This window comes from Gossypium hirsutum, chromosome D07, assembly GCF_007990345.1.
Source record: "Gossypium hirsutum isolate 1008001.06 chromosome D07, Gossypium_hirsutum_v2.1, whole genome shotgun sequence".
Lineage (NCBI taxonomy): Eukaryota > Viridiplantae > Streptophyta > Magnoliopsida > Malvales > Malvaceae > Gossypium > Gossypium hirsutum.
Genome location: NC_053443.1, coordinates 27935042 through 27953974, shown reverse-complemented (window position 1 = coordinate 27953974; position 18933 = coordinate 27935042). Strand labels below are relative to the sequence as shown.

Here is an 18933-nt window from a genome sequence, read left to right as displayed (position 1 = left end):
ACATAGAACTAGAAAAAGTTTTCTCTTTTTTTGGGGTGAAAACAAAAATTCTCTTCTTAATAAAAACTAATAGAATTGTGATTCTAAAAAATATATGTAATACTAGAGAATAAATTCTCTCCATTTTCCAGTAGAACAACAATATCTCAAAGTTGTGCTAATAGATCTACCAATGCCATCTATTTATAGGAAGAGAAGGTAGAACTCTTCTTGAGTTGTAGTAGTTTATTTCAAATAGAAAAACAACATCCTATTTAGAATAGGACTAGGGTGGACAATATACCTTAGTATTCTTATTAAGGTTTCTACCCCCTTCATGTCCATGAGGGGATTTTTAAGTCTCTCTCACATCGGGTCTAATTACGAGTACTTCCTAGGCCTTTTTGCCTAGTACTCTGTAATGTGACCAACCCGATTCAGTTTTCCTATTTCTTAAAATAAAATTTAATATTTATATTTAAAAAAATTTCCCATCCTTATTTTACCTGTAGCAAAATTTTGGCTATTTTACCCTTGTTAAAATTTTGATGATTTTGCCCATGTTAAAATTTCAAGAAAATATGTTCAATATTTCACAACTTAACATGTTCAGTATGACTGAATGGTTTATTTTTATTTTTGGGCTTCAAAACAATCTAAAAACATAAACTTATTCTTCCGATCATTTTTAAGTAATCCATATTGTAACACCTTATACCCGACTCGATCGTTGAGCCCGAGTAACAGGACGCTACACCACCGTTACAATATCACACATTACACAACGTCTCTTTAGCAGGTGAACATTATCATAAGAAAATAATTACAGCAGTTTTAAGTCTAAAATACCCTAGGCGATGCTAAAATTACTAAACATTCATTAAACGATCACATCTCGAATTAGGAGCATGCTTAAAGACCACTTAACGAAAACTTCCAGAAGATCATGTAGGTATTGATACACATTCACATTCACAGATATCAATATTTCTCAAACTGGTATTGATACCATTTAGAAAATTGGTATGTTTTTAGTATTTTGTTTCTATTCAAAAATTAAAACCCATTAACTTATTGATACAAATCGAAAAGTATTAGTATTTTACCCTGAGTATCGATACTCGAGAAGTGGTATCGATACCAAAGTGAGATACTGACTTCCTGCACATTCGAAATATTATGGAGGTATCGATACTAAATAGCTGACTATCGATACCTCTGCATGAAACAACATAAATATCACCAAAACAGATCATTTAACACAACTATACCTATATCAATTCATCATGCATTTATAACCTCAAAGTTTAGCATCAAAATATTTGAATTTTGCAATCCAATGAGTCATCAATTATTTAAGCCAAGCAAATCAATGAACTTAAATCAAACGTCCATAGTTTCTACGGGAAATAAAATCGAGCAATCATCTAAACATTATGACAATAAACAACCAACAAATCTACCACATTGGCTTATTCCTTCAGTTCAAAACAATACCTATAAAATCACTTACTCAAGCACTAAGTTTAACTTGGATCACTCCCTTGGAATTTCTCGCTCACATCGCAACGCTAAATATCTGAAATGGTTGAGTAACATATCCCATAAGTGTAGAATAAAGCTAAACACTATCCAACACATCAACATATCTTGATGAATGGAGCTTGGCTCGACATTCCCTTATTCCTCTAATTTGTCCGGGGACCTCAATGCCCAGATCACAAAACACAAGGGTGAGTACTCACAATCCTATGACATGCCAACTATATCCAACAGTTTCACGAGATCGCAAGGCCAAAGTATCCGCAACTACACATATTTAATTACTGTTCTTATACACTTAATATTTGCTCATAAACACCAATTCACATCACAATTTGTACACATAGCACACTTATCAGATTCACATTTAATTGCACTTTAAGTGTCACAACTATACTCATTAAGTTCACATATCTGTTCATATATGAATGCATTAAAAATTAGATTCTCACATACCACATACCAATATTCACTTGCTTTACCTATCACATCAGCATCACATTCCATAATTCAACACATATGTACTTATCATTTTCTGCACACTTTCACTGCACATTTATATCACTAACACAATATCATCACTGTCATTTGGCATGTTTAATATGCCAACAACTAACACATTCACAAGAACTATTACAATATATATCACATGTCACATTATCACAACTTAATACTCAATCCACTTCTCACAATCACATTATTACAACTTAATACTTAGTCCACCTCAAACAGTCGCATACTTTACAAATTAAATGATAGGTATAAGAAAGCTTACACTGGGAACTTAGGATAAGGGTTTAGACTATTCCTAAGCTCCTGATTAACACTATGAATTGTGTCTACAAGTAGCGATACCAAACACTCACCGTTCGCGCTTTCGCCTAGTTGTCGAAAGCTTAAACTAGCTTTCCCTTACCTTTCGCCTTACTTGAAGAAGGTCTTAACGATTATGAAGCTTCACCAAAGTAAATCACACAAAAAACATAATTAATATTTAGCCATAGACACTCCTAATCAACCAAAAACGCAGGTCTACGCTAGTTCCTCTTGGAATTGAAACTTTCGACTTGCAAACTTAAAACTCAAATATCTCAACCTCTACTCATTCTCTTTGCCTAAAATCGATCCCAATCATCTAATAATTCAACTATGAATGATTCTCAACCCTCAAACTACACAAAATTACACAGATTCATGGTTCTAAAATTTCAATGTAAAATAACCATTGTTTATGAAAACTCATTAAAACCTTAGAATCTCTTAACGAAACTTTAGGAAAAGTTTAGAACCCTTCTAGTCATATCAAAATGAGTTGAAAAACACTTTGAAACATCGATTTCAATCGAAATTCCAAATCCACCATTAACGCTCCAAATTTTGGCATTTATTCAAAACTTTTGATTCAATAGATAAAAACTCAATTTAAAAGGCTAGATATCATATAAACTAATAGGAAAACAAAATATTACCTTCGTTGAGAGAAAAACAAACGTTTGATAAAAATATGAAAAACCTACAAGTTTGAACAATAGTTATATCAATGGTGTTTTTAGTGGTTCTCTTTAAATTTGAGAGGGATTTGGTGTTTAAGATTTGATGGAAATCAAAAGACTAGAGTTTGAGAGTATATAGGGATTTCAAAGGGCAGCACAAATAGGTGAGGGAGAAAAGAGTTTCGTGAGTTTCCTATTGAAAAAGGGAAAGTTAAGTTGATTTAAAGTTTTGGTTTATTTCCCTTTAGACCACTCCTAATTTAATCCCTTTTGAAAAACAATCCACTTTTAAAAATTAAAGATATTTTCTACATTATTTTCAAAATTTAATTTAACTTTAAAAAATTCATAGACAAAAACCTTTTCGATTTACCATGTTTCGAATTTTTGAACACATCTCGAGCCAAAATCCCTAAATTACCCTCAAAACTCCTAGCCCTAATTTTTAGGTGTGACACATACAGGATTGTAAATGGATCATTTCCATTTTCATTTTCTTTTTCATTTTTGAAAACCTACATTCATTTTCAAATGATTTTATTTCTCCATTTTGGAGAAAACCATAATCATTCCTCAATGTTTCTCATTTCTCTTTTCCTATTCATTATGTTAATTTCTATTCAAATACGCAATTCATTTCTAGTTTCAAGGAGCTAGCGAAATGATTGATTAGACATATGTAGTTGAGGCTGATCTGTCGTAATTCGTTGTAGCAGATTAAACTAATTTTCGCACTTTAAGGTCATGAAAGTAAGCATTTTCAATAAGTTTTAATTATGTTTTCATAGGTTTTCTTAAAGTTAATAAAATGTGCAAAGTGAGTCTTTTATTGAGCTTAGGGGTCGAATGGGGTCTAAGGGTGAGCTAATGAACTTGGTAAGTGTGTAGGAGACCATTATGAGGCATAATAAATTGATACTGGCCACTATTTCACAATACGAAAAGATCAATGTTGTAACATAGGGAGCATAATGGAGGAATCACGAGACTACCTTCAATGTCATGACACAACTTAAGGGTGTCATGACATACCTCTGAAGATATCCCAAGAGGAGTACACTGACTCCTATATCGCAACATAGGACCTGGTGTGTCGCGACATTGACTCTGGACGGAAACTAACACGGGCCAGGGGCCATTTTGGTCAGCACAATCAAACTTAAAGCTTGGGAACGTCAGCTAACCTAGGGTTAAGGACGATGACCACTTAAAACCTATAAATAGTCTCATGTGTTACCCATTAATCGATAACGCCTTTTCTTGGCTAGATTCACAAACACCAAGATCAATCACGACATGAGACGAACTCGTAGTAAAATTCTTATAAAATTTCTTCCCCATCAGTAAAACAGTCTAGTTAAGAAGGGAAATTTTGATGTTTAAGTAGTTATAAGGAGAAAGCCTTCATGAAGCGTGTAAGCATTTCAAGATATTGATTCAGAAGTGCCCACACCATGAATTGCCTGAGTGGTTACGACTGTAAAATTTTTACGAGTTGGATGTGCATTCGAGGTCAAGATTAGATGGAGCATCGGGAGGAGCCGTGATGAACATAATGTATGAGAATGCATACGAATTAATAGAAAGTATGGCAATAAATTCCAATCAGTGGCCTACTGTACGTTATACATATGACCAAAGACCATCTATGGTGAAGGTTGTCTAGGAAGATGACAAATATCATCAATTATTGGACACAATCAACCAAGTAGAGGCTAATAAAGGTGCATCGAATTTCTATGGATGAGACAAACCGCTCTTCCACTATATTAATAATCCTACTGAAGATGTGAACTACATCGAAAATAGGGGTAGAAATCCCTATTCAAATGCATATAATCTCAGATGGAGAGGTCACCCGAACCTGAGATGGGGAGGAAACCAAGGAGGAGGTAATAGCTCGAATCAAGTTAAAAATAATAACTATTTACCTCTTTATTTGTAGAAACCTCAGGACAGGGCCAACCCAAATGGCTATATTATATGTGGTCAACGTCTTGATAGAATAGAAGAGAAAATGCAGTCAATGAGAACGGACGTGAATTAGGTGCAATCTGAGTGCACCAATTCAACGAGAACATTGACTAAACTATAAGATTAGGTGAGCCAATTGATGAGCATGGTGGGTGATATAAAAAGAAAAATTGTCACAAGTATTCCTAGTAATACTGAAAATAATCCTCGTAGAGAAAGGAAGGAGCACATGAAAGCAATAGCACTCCGATCGGGTAAAGTACTGAGTAGCCCTGAAAACCCAACTTAGGAGGTAAATAGGGAGAATACTAATGATCTTCAAGCAGAACCCCTAGAGGCTGAAGATGAACCATAGTCAGAGGAAGTAGTCGCACCGACAGTTCAGCCAGAAAAAGAAACAACTAAAGATTCTGTCGTTGCAAAGATACCATTTTCTTTAAGGCTAGAAGAAAAGCAAAAGTAGGATGAAGACAAGTTCGTGAGTTTTCTGAACTTGTTTAAAAGGTTAAATGTTAACCTGCCTTTAAGTGAATTAATTTAGAAAGTTTTACTAGTCCCATAGAGATAGATAGCATTCATTTTAATAGAGTTTTATGTGACCTAGGAGATAGTATTAATTTAATGCCTTTATCCATTTTTTAAAAACTCGGGTTAAGAGACCTCAAAAATACCCATATAACACTATAGTTGGCTGACATATCCTCAGAGCATCCGGAAGGAGTACTGGAAGATGTGCTAGTCAAAGTACTCAACTTTATCATCCTGGTAGATTTTGTCGTTTTAGACTTCGAAGAAGATCAAGAGATATCGATTCTGTTAGGAAAACCTTTCTTAGCCGCCTCAAGGTCCACGATTGATTTAGAAAAAATAAATTAACCATGAAAATTAATGGTGAGACTAAAATTTTAAGTGCAGTCACCAAGGGACCGAGGAAGGTAGAGGAGCAATGCAATAAATTATTTATTTCTAACAGTCTCGAGTCAAGGGGTGTACTTACTTTAACCCATGCAGGACGAAAAAGAAAATTTAAAGAAATAGATAAACATATAATGGTGGAATGACACAGCAGACGATAGACCAATAGAGATAAAACGAGAGAATTGTCCTTTTGTGAAATTATGATGCTGTAGGATGAATCCAGCAGTAAAACTTGAATTTTTTAAATTAACACTTAAGTTTTTGTAATTTTTTGTATATTTAGCTAACTGTTTAGTCTTAAATTTTAATTTTTACTAAATTTATGTTTTATTGAAACTGTAACACTCTAGAAATTGGAATTTTGGGTAAAAACAGAGCTTGTGTCGTAACATAGTAACCCCATGTCATAACACCAAGGGCAAACTTGAAAGAAATTGAAGAAATCATCTCGATATCACGACATGGACTTTGTGTGTCGCAACACTAAAGCTAGGATACCCAAGAATTCAAAAGTTCAGAGTGTGACGCGACATCAAATCCCAGTGTCGTGACAACGATAATCTAGTAGGGATGTCACGACATGAAACCCCTGTGTCGCGACATTACTGCAATTTTCTACAGGGTTGACTCAATTCGATCATGCAGCCCGGTTTACTAAACCTAATTTTTACCCAATTTTAACCTTCAAAATACTCACTTTTAAACCTAAACATACATTATCTCACCCTCTAAACACATCCTAACACTCTAAACACCTCGAAACTCTCTTGAAACTAAAACCTATTTTCATTAAAACCCTAAATCTATAACGTTTCTTTGCTAGTTGCTAAATGCATGATTGCAACAGCCAGTGGAGAATAAAGAATTAATGATTACAACATCAAGGTCAAGGGTTCTAAACTTCCTTTTTACTATTCTATTGAATATATTGCTTGAATATCTCATCTGTAGATTTTAGTAAATATGCCTCCTAGGAAGCTTAAAAAGCTAATTATGCAGGAATCACCAACGGTTTTGAATCTCTTAAAATTTTGAAATCAAAATGCTGAGAATTACTATCTGGAACTTCAAGGCAAAACTTTTATTCAAGAAAGGGGATTCGAACCAATAATGGTTCTTTGCAAAGAAATATGGTCATTAGTCCAATACCATAGATGAGAACACTTTTACGTAACCCCTAAAGAAAATGTTGTTATTCCTTTAGTTTAAGATTTTTATGCTACTCTTACTGATGAAAAGACACAGAGACCACACAGTGTCTAGTGGAATACATTAACTGTGAGAGGAAAGGATGTTCTATTCGACCCAGAAACTATTTGTGAATTTTATGATGCTCCTTATTATGAAACTGATTATTTAAAAAATAGTGATTTAAATAAATTTGAGGATTTAGACATGGAGAGCATCATAAAATATTTAATTGAGAATTATGGTGAATGGAATCTCTGACCAGATATCGGAGTTTCGACCAATTTTAACAAGAAATCATGTTTCCAATAGCTAAGATGTGGATGCAATTTATGTGTACTAGGATAGAGCTTGCACAAAATGTCTCTAATGTAAATACTTCTAGAGCTATCCAGTTATATGGTATTTTACAAAAAAACCAAATATACATTGGAGAGTAGATTTATCAAAACATGAAGCGTTATGTCAGTGGCTAGAAGGTTGGGATTTTCTTTCCCCATCTAGCGACAACACTTTGTACAAGAGAAAACATACCTATGGAAGAGAATGAACAATTTGTGCACCCAACAAAGAGTTTGGTGATTTTATGTACACTTAGTATGTGAAACTTAACCGAAAAAAATTATGAATTGGAATTAGAGGAGAAAGGAAAAGTTGGATGTGCCTCCCTCACTCAAAAAAAAAAGCAACGATGAGAACAAGAAAAATAGGTGAGAGAAACAAAGCTAAAATAAATGGGATGATATGATCGATAAAGGAAACAGGCCTAGTTCTACAAGAACTCGCACGGTGAAACAATATGAGAGTTCCAAATTATCTGTCGGATATGTTTGGCTAGTCACAAACCCATTAGGAAAGGGAATAGAAATAAAGTGAAGAGCACTTAGCTAATAGAGTTCGGGCTCTGATTAATATGGCTCTGTGGGACCGGTTCTTCAATATTGTGGAGCCTACATATTCAGAACTCACACTAGATTTTTATTTGACATTCTCTCTACAATAGGCTATGTCACTATCGCGTGTGAAATGATATGCGAATTGTGCAAGTATACACGTCGAATCAAGTAATATAATGATAAGTAAGATCATCTTTACAGGGATTGGATAGGATTAATTTAGTTACGTTGCTGTTATGACGTATGTGAATTATGCTAAGGCAAAACAATGATAGAAATGCAAGGGTAATCAAAATAATGATGAAGTGTGCAATATGTAAACAAATAAATATTTAAAAATATGCTATGGCAAAGATACCAAGAAAAAAGTAAGACGGTCTACACTATTGAATGGAAAGGCTGGGATTACTAGGAATCTACCCTTATAAACCAATAATGCCTAGACAAATTCTTAATCAACGTACTGCTCAGAATGGATTTAGAATGGTTTGCTTCTTTCAAGATAAGACCTTAGGATGTCTCACCTAAGGAAATATATGTCTATAAACCTCAGATGTGATTCTCAGTATTTATTACTCATCACTCTGTATGAACATTGCTCTATGTCTAGAGACTTCTGTGGGGATTCTATCGAACACACACTCATATCAATCAATTATGGTCCAACTGACGTAACCTTTTCAGTTTTGGGTTATGTTTATAAGCATACTGTGCATTCATCTATGTCTAGAGATTGCATGCATACAATTCAAAAGAAAAATTGAATGAAACAGTAAAATAGATCAGATCCAAGCTTCAACATTAATGGAAAATTCAAGTATCATCCAATAATCCCAACCCAATGAGATTTAACTCATGGGTTGGTTAATCAAATCAGAATTCATAAATATCATTCAACATCTTCAACAATTAATTTCGTAAAGAAACAATTTAAGAAAATAAAGGAAGAACTTCAGGAAGCTTTCGTCGATCCAGCCCTCAACTCCGGTAGCGCAATGCCTTACAAAGACCAGGTTGGCTACCTTATTCTTGTCCCTCAAGTTCTGCTCTACTGCTCAACATCTACTGCTACCCTCATTCTTTTCCTCAAGATATTTCTCCTGAAAAAGATTCTGAAAGAAAGTCTCCTTTTCTCTCTCTTATCCTCACTTTTTATAGTGTAAATCCCCTCTTAGTACAAAATTTTTCCTCCCTTTTTTCAAGTAGATCTTTCTGGTACAATTACAACTGGCTAAGAGAGGCACAAATTGAGTGCTGACTTAGTGTCTTCTTGGAATTGCCATGGCATTAATGTTGGCAATCTGCCCAACCTTTTGCCATGATAAAACTTCAATCCTTTATTTCTTTTCCTCATTCTACACCTGTCATTCAAACACAAATAAATCCTTTCCACCCACAAGTAAAAGTAACATAATAACATTTAAGCACAATCCAAGCTTCATGATGCAATGTTCTAAAAATATAATAATATAATATCCTAAAATACAACTAAATTCACCTAAATACAAGCAATTAACCAAGTCTAAAGGCTTGAAATATAACTCTTTTTAAAAGTTATTAGTCACGGTATGATGAGTCGCACACTACCTCTTTCTGACTCGAGGGTATGATGTATTCTTTGAGTGTCTCGGGCTTTGGAGTCTCTATTAGACTTTATTCTAAGGAGTTCATGAGTACCTACGAGTTTTCGACATTATCTCAGCACATCCAACGCTCAGCCCCACTCTGTTGGACTAATATTACTGCAACTACGGCATAGTATAACCTGAACTAGTCTAAGGCGACTTATTTATCTCCAGTCTTACGCTACATTCATGTCATTCTAGCACACACACTGACCAGTCGGAGGGAGAGTAATGGGGTTGTTGGCATCTATAATGCTTATTTCCTTTGGAGTATGGCGATATGACGCCCCATCTATGTTGCCTATTTTCTGGCCCTTAATTATCGCCACCAATCAGATATGAGTAGGAAGGGTCCCATTTATTTGGGCCCTTATGTGACTCGATTGGCGAGACATTTTGGACTGCTTGACACTGTAGAGCAAAATTTTCCATTCACTTTGGTTGGACAGATGATCCTATAGGGATTCTCCCTTATGAGTCATATGAGGATGATTGAGTGCTTACACGGAGTGGGTCCTTGTCGATACACACTATCTCATTCAGATTCCCAGGATGAGCACAAAGAGCTCCCAGATACTGATCCTCCTCGACATAAGGTCTCAGCTCGCTCCCCTCCTCCTCTGAGCCATTCCATTGCTACACATTCTTTCCAGGCGGTGATATTTTTAACGGTTTGACCACTTTGAACAACGATACTTTGATTGGATAGACCATTTTGAGCAATAGCAGACTGAGCAGATAGATCATATTAAGCAGTTACATTTTGAGCATGCTGGGCATAAGTCAGCATGGTTTGGTGGCATTAAGGCGCATCTGTAATGGATATGCCAGCACTTTCATAGTTCTGTACCCGATACTACGCCTCGCAATTCTAACTTGCCACCAGACGTCAATCATTGATTTATTTTAGTTTTCTGTTTATTTATTTTAATTTTTATTTCCAATTGTACTTTTATTTTTTAGTTGTTTTATTTTATTTTTTAGACTTATATGTTTTTTTTCATTTATTATGCACTGTTCTTTTTATTATTTAGTTTGTTTCTTTTTCTAGTTTGTTATCTTTTTATCTTAGTTATTTTTGTCTATTTTCTTATTAGTTTGCTCGGAAACATGTACTTCATTTAGATTTGCCTACGATTCTGGTTTTCACTATTCTGGCGAATTCATCCATATTCAGGGCAGTTTTAATTCTCTCCATCTCTTATGATATTGTACTTATTCTGCTTATATCTATTTGTACATTGAGGACAATGTACATCTTAAATGTGGGGAGGTTGTTATATGTTTATGCGATAAAATCCTTGAATTGTTGTTTGTGTCTAAGTAATTTTCTCACACCTATCATTAGAGTTAATTTCTTTTGGCTTAAAGTTTTTATTAATTCTATTTTGGAAATAATTTGTGGATTTTTGTGAACTGTGTGATTTATACTTTAAGACACGAGAGAGTTAAGCATGATAAATTTTTTTTTTAGAAATTATTTTTTTAGGTTGTCTCCTTGAACTGAAGAATTATTTTTGAATTTTAAATTTGCAAGTTGACATTAAAGCCATAATTTTATGTGAGCTTTTGAGCCTATAGAACATATATTTTTCATGCTCATTTTATTTTTTATTGTGATTGTATCAACTTGATTTATTATTCTAGAACTTGCTTCGATTATACATGTCGAGACCACATTATTTATTTGGTCTTACATGTTGTACTATCCTTTAGTAAACCCCATTGATCCTTTCACATTTTTTAACCCGTTTTTATTTACACGTAACCAATATCTATGTTGTAAATTATCCCTTTTATTGACTCCCTTTTTTTCAAGATTTGATTTAATTTTCCCCTTAGCATGTAATGGCAGGCAAATCCTTTGCTTTCTTAGACATAACTCTTAAGGTGACAAAGACTTACCAACACTTATTTAGTAATTAAAGTGAAAATATTATATTTATGGCTTTAGTAAACCCCCATTGATCCTTTCACATTTTTTTAACCCGTTTTTATTTACCCGTAACCAAAATTCTCTATAACTTAAAATTCTCTACTCTTAAAATTTCTAGTGCATGATTATCTATAGATTATCCTAAGACATTATCAATGAAAACAATAAATTGAAGGAAGTTAACTTAAGTGTGGGTTGAGCATTTTGCTTGAGGACAAGCAAACGCTTAAGTGTGGGAATATTTGATAGGTGCTAAAAGTAACATGTTTTAGTCTCATTTTTAATGTGTTTTTGGGTGATTATTCGATGTTAATAGTGAATTTTATGCTCCTAATCCTTTAAATTCATGCTTTTATAATTAGGAGAGCATTTGAGAGCAAAATGAGCAAAAACTAAGAGAAAACTGAAAAATCGGGGCAAGGTATAGAGGCCACACGGGCTAACCCCTTCCACACGGTCATGTGGCTGGCCGTGTCGATTTCGCGATTTGCATGGATCAATAGTCCCTGTTTAAGAGTAGATCTTGTGTAATTGAGTAGGTTGTATACAATCCTAGAAATAAAATGACATAAATCTACTTGATTAGAGTCAAATCTAATAGGAGAATCCATAAATCGATTTAATGCGATAATATGGGTTTCAATTAGAAATAAATTTCAATTAATCAACTTAGAGTTGGTTGTTCTTACTCTCGAAAAAGATATTAGCATAATTTAGGGATTTTTAGGGATCAAGACACTAAGTAAATAAATTGCATAATTTAGACTGATAGTGACAAATGAAGTTTAGGTGAATTCTTTCCTAGGTATTGTTTTGCTTTTTGGTTGTTAGTCGGTTATTTTCCTGTTTTGTTCTTTGTCGTGTTCGTTAGCAATTTAGTTAATTTTAGTTTTCAATCAATTACTCGAATTTATCGGTTAAATAATAGAAAGAAGATAATTACTAGTACTTTTAGTCTTCATGGGAGCGATATATTTGTTCACAGTAGATATACTATTAATTGATAAGTGCACTTGGCTTAGCCAGATTTTTAGTTAGTTTCATGGACATCAACATTACCAAATGTATAGTGTTTTGGAAATGGAAAAATGTCAAAATGGTATCGATACCTATCATAAAAGTATCGATATTTGTTCTTTTGGTATCGATACCTAGTTCCAAAGTTTTTAAAATTTTCAGATTAGTCCTTATTCTTGTTCGAATCTATTAAACTATGTTTGTATGTTCGATTTAGTCTCTATTTGGTTCATGACTTCTATTATTCATTTATTTAGAATAATTTGATGATTTATATTGAATTTGATGTTTTAATTTGCATGTGAATGTTCGGTAACTGAAGTAGCATCCTGAAACTCGAGTCCGGCAACCGGACCGGGTGAGGGGTGTTACAGTTGTGGAGAGAAAATTCTTTGAAGAAATTATTTCAGAAAATTTCTAGAGATACTTTTCATATTTACAACTTGACTCCAGAGTTTAGAGAAATTGCAAAATTACCCACTGGTAATTTTTGTGAAAATTTTTGCGGACGTGAACTTGAGAATAGAGAAGAAGACTACTTGGTCGAAGCGTTCATCCTAGACAAATCGAAAATGTACAATTTTGATTAAGTGTTTATTACTTTAGATATCACAACCAAATTTTTATTTTTAGAAAAAAAATTAAAACTTAGATTTTTTCTCAAATCTATTTTCCAAACTCGATTTTCCAGCACATACATCGTAGTAGACCTAAGTACCATACCTCATTCTTAATAACCATTCTTAGCCTAGAGAGAAAACATTGAGTTAAGAATGATTTATGACAACCTTCTTTTCCTCTCTATATTGCTCAATTTACTACAACTAAAATGGCACATAGTCTCTAAGGTTGTGTGGCTCTCTCCTTTCACATTTATTGCTTTTTGGTTGAGCCGGTAATACATGCTAAATAAGTTGCTCACTCATCACTTGTTTCCTTGTCCCCACTTTAATTGGTGATTTTGTAACAAAAACTCTTATTCATTGAATAGAAATAAAAAGTAAAAGCAACTAATAAGTATTAAATGAAGTGCACATTTTACTTAAAAAAAATGTAGGTTTTAAAGTAACATTATTGGAAAGTGTAGACATGAACCATTAAACAAATATAGAAAATATAAAATAATAATAATAAATTAAGCATTGCATAATGTGTGCTCCTTTATTACAATTTTTATTTCATTTGGAAAAGACCGGTAAAGAATAAATTATATGCTTTATATTTATAATATATAATTTTTACAATGCAAAGTTGCATACGGAAGGAAAAAAAAATGAAGCCTATACTAAAAAAATATACACACCAATCTTTTAACATCCAATGTAACATGAGCTGTATATTTCAAAGGCAAACACCACACAAACATCACAAAGAAACAAATGAGTTGTTTTCTTCTTTTTCCTTTGTACCCTAAATTATATAAAAAGATACCATATATTCTTTCATAGGAATATCATACTATTATCAATCTCAAATCTCATGTCCTCCAAGCTGGAATCCGCCATCCCATGGCCATGAACATGATGATCTTCCAAGCTGTTTTCTTCCATGTTCATGTCCCACAAGAACTCGTAATCATCTTCGACGACTTTGGAGCTAACTTCATTATTGCTGAGGCTATTATTGTTGTTGTTGTACTTTAGCTGAGAAGATTGAAGCAAGTTCAGCAAGCTTTGGCCATAGTTGTGATGCGTGGGTGTGGTGGATAAAAAGCAGCTGATTTGTTCATAGCCGCCGCAAGCCATGCTTGTTTGAGTTGAGGTCTCGTACATCATATGGGGGCTCAATGCGTTGCTGTTTTCTCCTCCTTTGCTCTTGTTAAATACTCTACATAAAACCCAGTCTTCCTGCCATATAAAAAAAAAGTTTGAAACATCTTAAGAGAATTATCATTGATTTCTTAATTATCTATAGTGCATGTCACTATACATGATCTTTTTTTTATGCAACAGTCTCAAGAACACCTGTTTATCCAATTTGATATATTCTCTATCCACTTTACTTTATTCAAGAGACTCAAAAGTTAAAGAAAATTACTATATTAATTCCAATAAGGAGGTAGAATAAAAGCAAAATATTTGAAGTATCTTACTAATTAGTGATATCTATTATTACACGTATTTCAAATTCGCAAATCAATAAGATTTAAGATGGTAACACACGGTTATATAATATTAAAAATGTGAAAATGCACGCACACACATATAATTTTCAAGAAAATTAAAAAAAAAAGGTTAAATTACTATTTGGGACTTAAATTTGACAATTTTTTTCATATTGGGGCTTGAACTTTTTTGTTTAAGTTAAGTCCTGAACTTGTCAATTATTCTTACATTGGAGTTTGAACTAGGCAACTCTTATCATATTAGGACTTGAATTATTTTTTGTCTAAATTAGCCTGATAATTGTTCCTACGTTAAGGCTTGAACTTTAGGGTTTTCAATGACTAACTTGGATAACAATAATTTAAGCCTTAATATGGGAACAACTGTCAAGTTCAGAATTTAATTTGGATAAAAAATAAGTTCAAGTCCAATATGAAAAAAATTATGAAATTAAAATTCCAAAAAATAATTTAACCCTATATATATATATATAAAATTTTCAAGCAAATAATATTTTGGGTTGGAGATAAGCCTCAAAAATTGATCCCTCTCTTCATCGTCAATAATATAGCGTAAGTACTTGATTATGAAAACACAAGGAACAAAGTAAGTGGACAACTTGCAGATGCCCACTAGTTTTTGTTTAAGTTTCCATGGAGAGAACACGAACACGATATTCTTATTCACATACAAATGCCGCTATTGTCAACCTCTCTTTTTCATCACTGCATTTCTCTCTCTCTCTCATAGTCGTTTTCGAAACAATGTCTTATAAACAGGAGTATGATGAGTATTGTTGAAAAGATGAGCAGCTAAGGAGGGGAAACTGACCTTAGGGGGCATATGTGGGGTCTCGAGCCGAAATTCATGCATGATCCAACCTGTTTTGATTCCATTGGGAGCTCGGTTCATGTAAAATACCAATGTCTTTCTCATCCCTACCACCTCTTGTGTTCTTGAGTCCATCACCATTCGATCCTTTCCCGTCGCCTTCCAGTACCCGGATGTTGTCGCTCGGTTCGTCCGGAACCCCGTCGCGTACTTTCTGTCACGGAAGCTGAAGAAATACCACTCGTTTGCGTTCAGCTTTGCCACCTCTTCATATTTCATTATATCCCATGCATATACAAAATATAAATATTTAATTTATTTCCTAGACAGTTAAGATTATATAAATATAGAGTTAGAATAGAATAAATTATCATCAACAAAGAAACAAAAATTGGGTAATTTTATTTTGCTTGCATTCAATGAACATAAATATAATCTTTTCACTTTAATTACTAAATGAGTGTTGGTAAGTCTTTGTCACCTTAAGAGTTATGTCTAAGAAAGCAAAGGATTTGCCTGCCATTACATGCTAAGGGGAAAATAAAAGCAAATCTTTACAAAATTATTGTATTCAAAACTTAAAAGTGGTGTTTTGGATGTGGGGAAGAAGAACTCACCCACGGTACTTAATTAATTGCTAGTTTGTCTTATTATACTTGGAATATCCTAGATAATCACAAACTTTCAACTAAAATAACTAATAGTTTAGTGCAGTCCTTTTTTATAACTTCATTAAATTTCTTAAAAATAAATACAATTTTTTTTTTAGATTTATACATAAAAATACTTTCTATATTGTTCCATATATTTTTTAAAAATCTTTATCTTATCTTACAATCTTTGAAAGAAGCATATATTTTCACTTAACCCCCTCCCCCCCCCCAAAAAAAAAAAAACCACCACGCGTCAATAAAGTAATTAAGTGCTAAAGGAATTTAAGGAGAAAAAGGGAAAACGAGTGGCTTCTGTTTAGCTCACATGTTAGCCCAAAACTACACTCAACATTTAACAATTATGTCTTATGTAACTTTCTCTACTACGGTATGAATTATGTTTTTTTCTTACATCCAAGCAACTAAAAACTAGCTTAGATGGCATGTATGTTAGAAAAAAAATCAAATGATTGTATATTTGAAAGGATATAAAAGCCTGATAATCTCTCTATTGAGTCAAATAGATATGACTTTCAACTTAGTCTATAAATATGTTATACTCTTAATAAAAAAGTTTAGGTTGAAATTTTGAAGATGATATCATTAAAAGAAAAGCCACAAATTCTAAAAAAAAAATTATAAACCGAAAAGTGGAGATAAAATACTTTAATTATACTAAAAAATACCATATATTCATAAAAAAAATTGACACTATTAAATATAAGTGCATGAAAGGAAAAGTAACCCCTTTGTTTACTTATGGTGAATAGCCACCATGAAAACATGCAAATTTTAGGGGTTTTTTATGGCGTAGAGTTGGCAAATTTAATTTGTAGAGGATCTAGCTAGAAGGTTTGATGCATTTCTAGGGGGCCGGGACTTCAATTTAGCAGACATCTACATACACTAGGCAGGATATTTTAATTATAACTTGTTCATGTAATTTTCACTTCAAAAGCGAGTTGAAACTTGATCCCCCCTTAAATCAACAAATACAATTTTTTTAAACCCTATTAAAGAGAGAGAGAGAATATTTAAAAATAATGGAAACCTGAAATCACCCACTTGTAATTGGTTTTTAAGGAATATATAATTATATATATCCATGACTTTTTAGGCTATAGTTAGTAAAATGTATATATACATTGAAATCAAATCACAGGGCGTAAAATCTCTTCCTTTTTTCTAGTTCTTGCAATGTGACAAAAACAAAAGCCCAAACAAATGAGAGGGAAAAACAACAAACCTTACCTACATGACTAAATTAAATATTATTGGTGGATTCACATCCAAAGAAAAATTATTAGTACTTGATTTGGAGTTATATCACTAACGAAGTTGGCAAGATAAATATACTGCATGTCTATGGACTTCTATATATGCATAATATGTATGTATGTATGTATGTTTGTGACAGTGTGAGTAATGTAATAAAATCCGTGTTTCGTTTCCCAATATTTCTCTCTCTCTCATTATCTCCTGTTACACGAAAACAAACGTGTTTAGTTTTGTCTGCTGTTTCAAATTAGTTCTAACGGCTAACATGGCAGATGGCCTGCGCTTTGAACCCTAAAGGGAACAACTCAATAATTGTCATTCCTTTCAGTCACAGACATGCTACAACATACTAACAACGGGAGCAAAGAGACCCTGCTCTAGTTTTGCTTCAACTTTAATTATCAGCCAATGATTAATATTTTCTTTAAGTTAGCCAAAAGCTTGAATCCAGAGGAAGATATAGGATCACAGAAAACGATGAAAGAATAAGATTCCAAAGCTAACCCCCTAAAAGGGGAATAAATGATATACTTAGGGGGAGAGAGATACCAGGAAGCTGCCATGGCTCACATGTATGCAAATCAATTTCCACCAACGTACCCTTCAAGACCACCTCATTGGCAATCTTTTTGTAGAGATAATGACAGACCAATTCCTCATCACTGGGGTAAAACCTAAACCCAGGAGGCAGTGTAGCTTCAATGTCCCTCAGCCCCATTTGTATGTTGCTAACAAGGGAAAGGGTGATGGGAGAAATTAGAAAAGAGAAGTGTTTTTGTTTTTTAGAATTTTTCTTGATATATTTGGGGAGGGGGGTGAAAATTAGATGAGAGAATAAATTTAAGGCAGGAGATGGAATGCAAAAGAACTAAAAGAAGGCGTGGGATGATTTTCTTTGTTTTGGGACATGAAAATATTTTATGGGAGAGGAAGCTTTAAGTATTGGGTATATAAATATATAGCTATAGTTTAGGATATGACAATTTAAGTGCCTTTTCCAATTAGAATTTCTTACAATATTCTAGCATGAAAGGGGCCATGCTTGTGTAACTAGTTAGTTATAATTGGGAAGTTTCAAGAAAAACCAAAGTTACAAGAAATCTTCTTTATTCATCTGAGGTGTTTATTAGGTTATGAGGAAGCAAAATATATACAATAATATCCAAAGCATATTAGAGAAACACTCCAAAATACCCCTTTTTTTTATCTATGTCATTTAATTAAATGGATAATTTTGTGTAACCTAATATCCCAAGATCAGAAAAATACTCTTGGGATACTCTACATATATTTATTACAAAACCTAGAGTATACCTGAAATTCAGTGATTACTTTATATATGGAAATTTATTTACTTTTTATCATCATTTTCTTCATCATACATCATTTACTTTTGTTTTCAAAACTATTCTAGTTTTTATGGTTCATAAGTTTCATTAACCTACCTTTTCCATTTTTATCTGTTTATATACAGGGGCCATATATATATATGTACACT

The 18933-nt window shown here is 33.3% G+C and overlaps 1 protein-coding gene and 1 non-coding gene across 2 annotated transcripts; both read right to left on the bottom strand.

Annotated features, from left to right (window-relative positions):
• Window positions 1-4369: 4369 nt before the first annotated feature.
• LOC121219708 (small nucleolar RNA R71) lies at window positions 4370-4475 on the bottom strand. Its single transcript, XR_005916599.1, has one exon. It is a non-coding gene; the product is annotated as a small nucleolar RNA R71 (small nucleolar RNA).
• Window positions 4476-13765: 9290 nt separating this feature from the next.
• LOC107954619 (protein CUP-SHAPED COTYLEDON 3) lies at window positions 13766-18365 on the bottom strand. Its single transcript, XM_016890229.2, has 3 exons — window positions 17985-18365; window positions 15505-15770; window positions 13766-14415 (listed from the first exon to the last, which is right to left on the bottom strand). The coding sequence occupies exons 1-3, from the start codon at window positions 18151-18153 to the stop codon at window positions 14011-14013; spliced, it is 840 nt and encodes a 279-aa protein (XP_016745718.1). The 5' UTR covers window positions 18154-18365; the 3' UTR covers window positions 13766-14010.
• Between the last annotated feature and the right edge of the window lie 568 nt (window positions 18366-18933).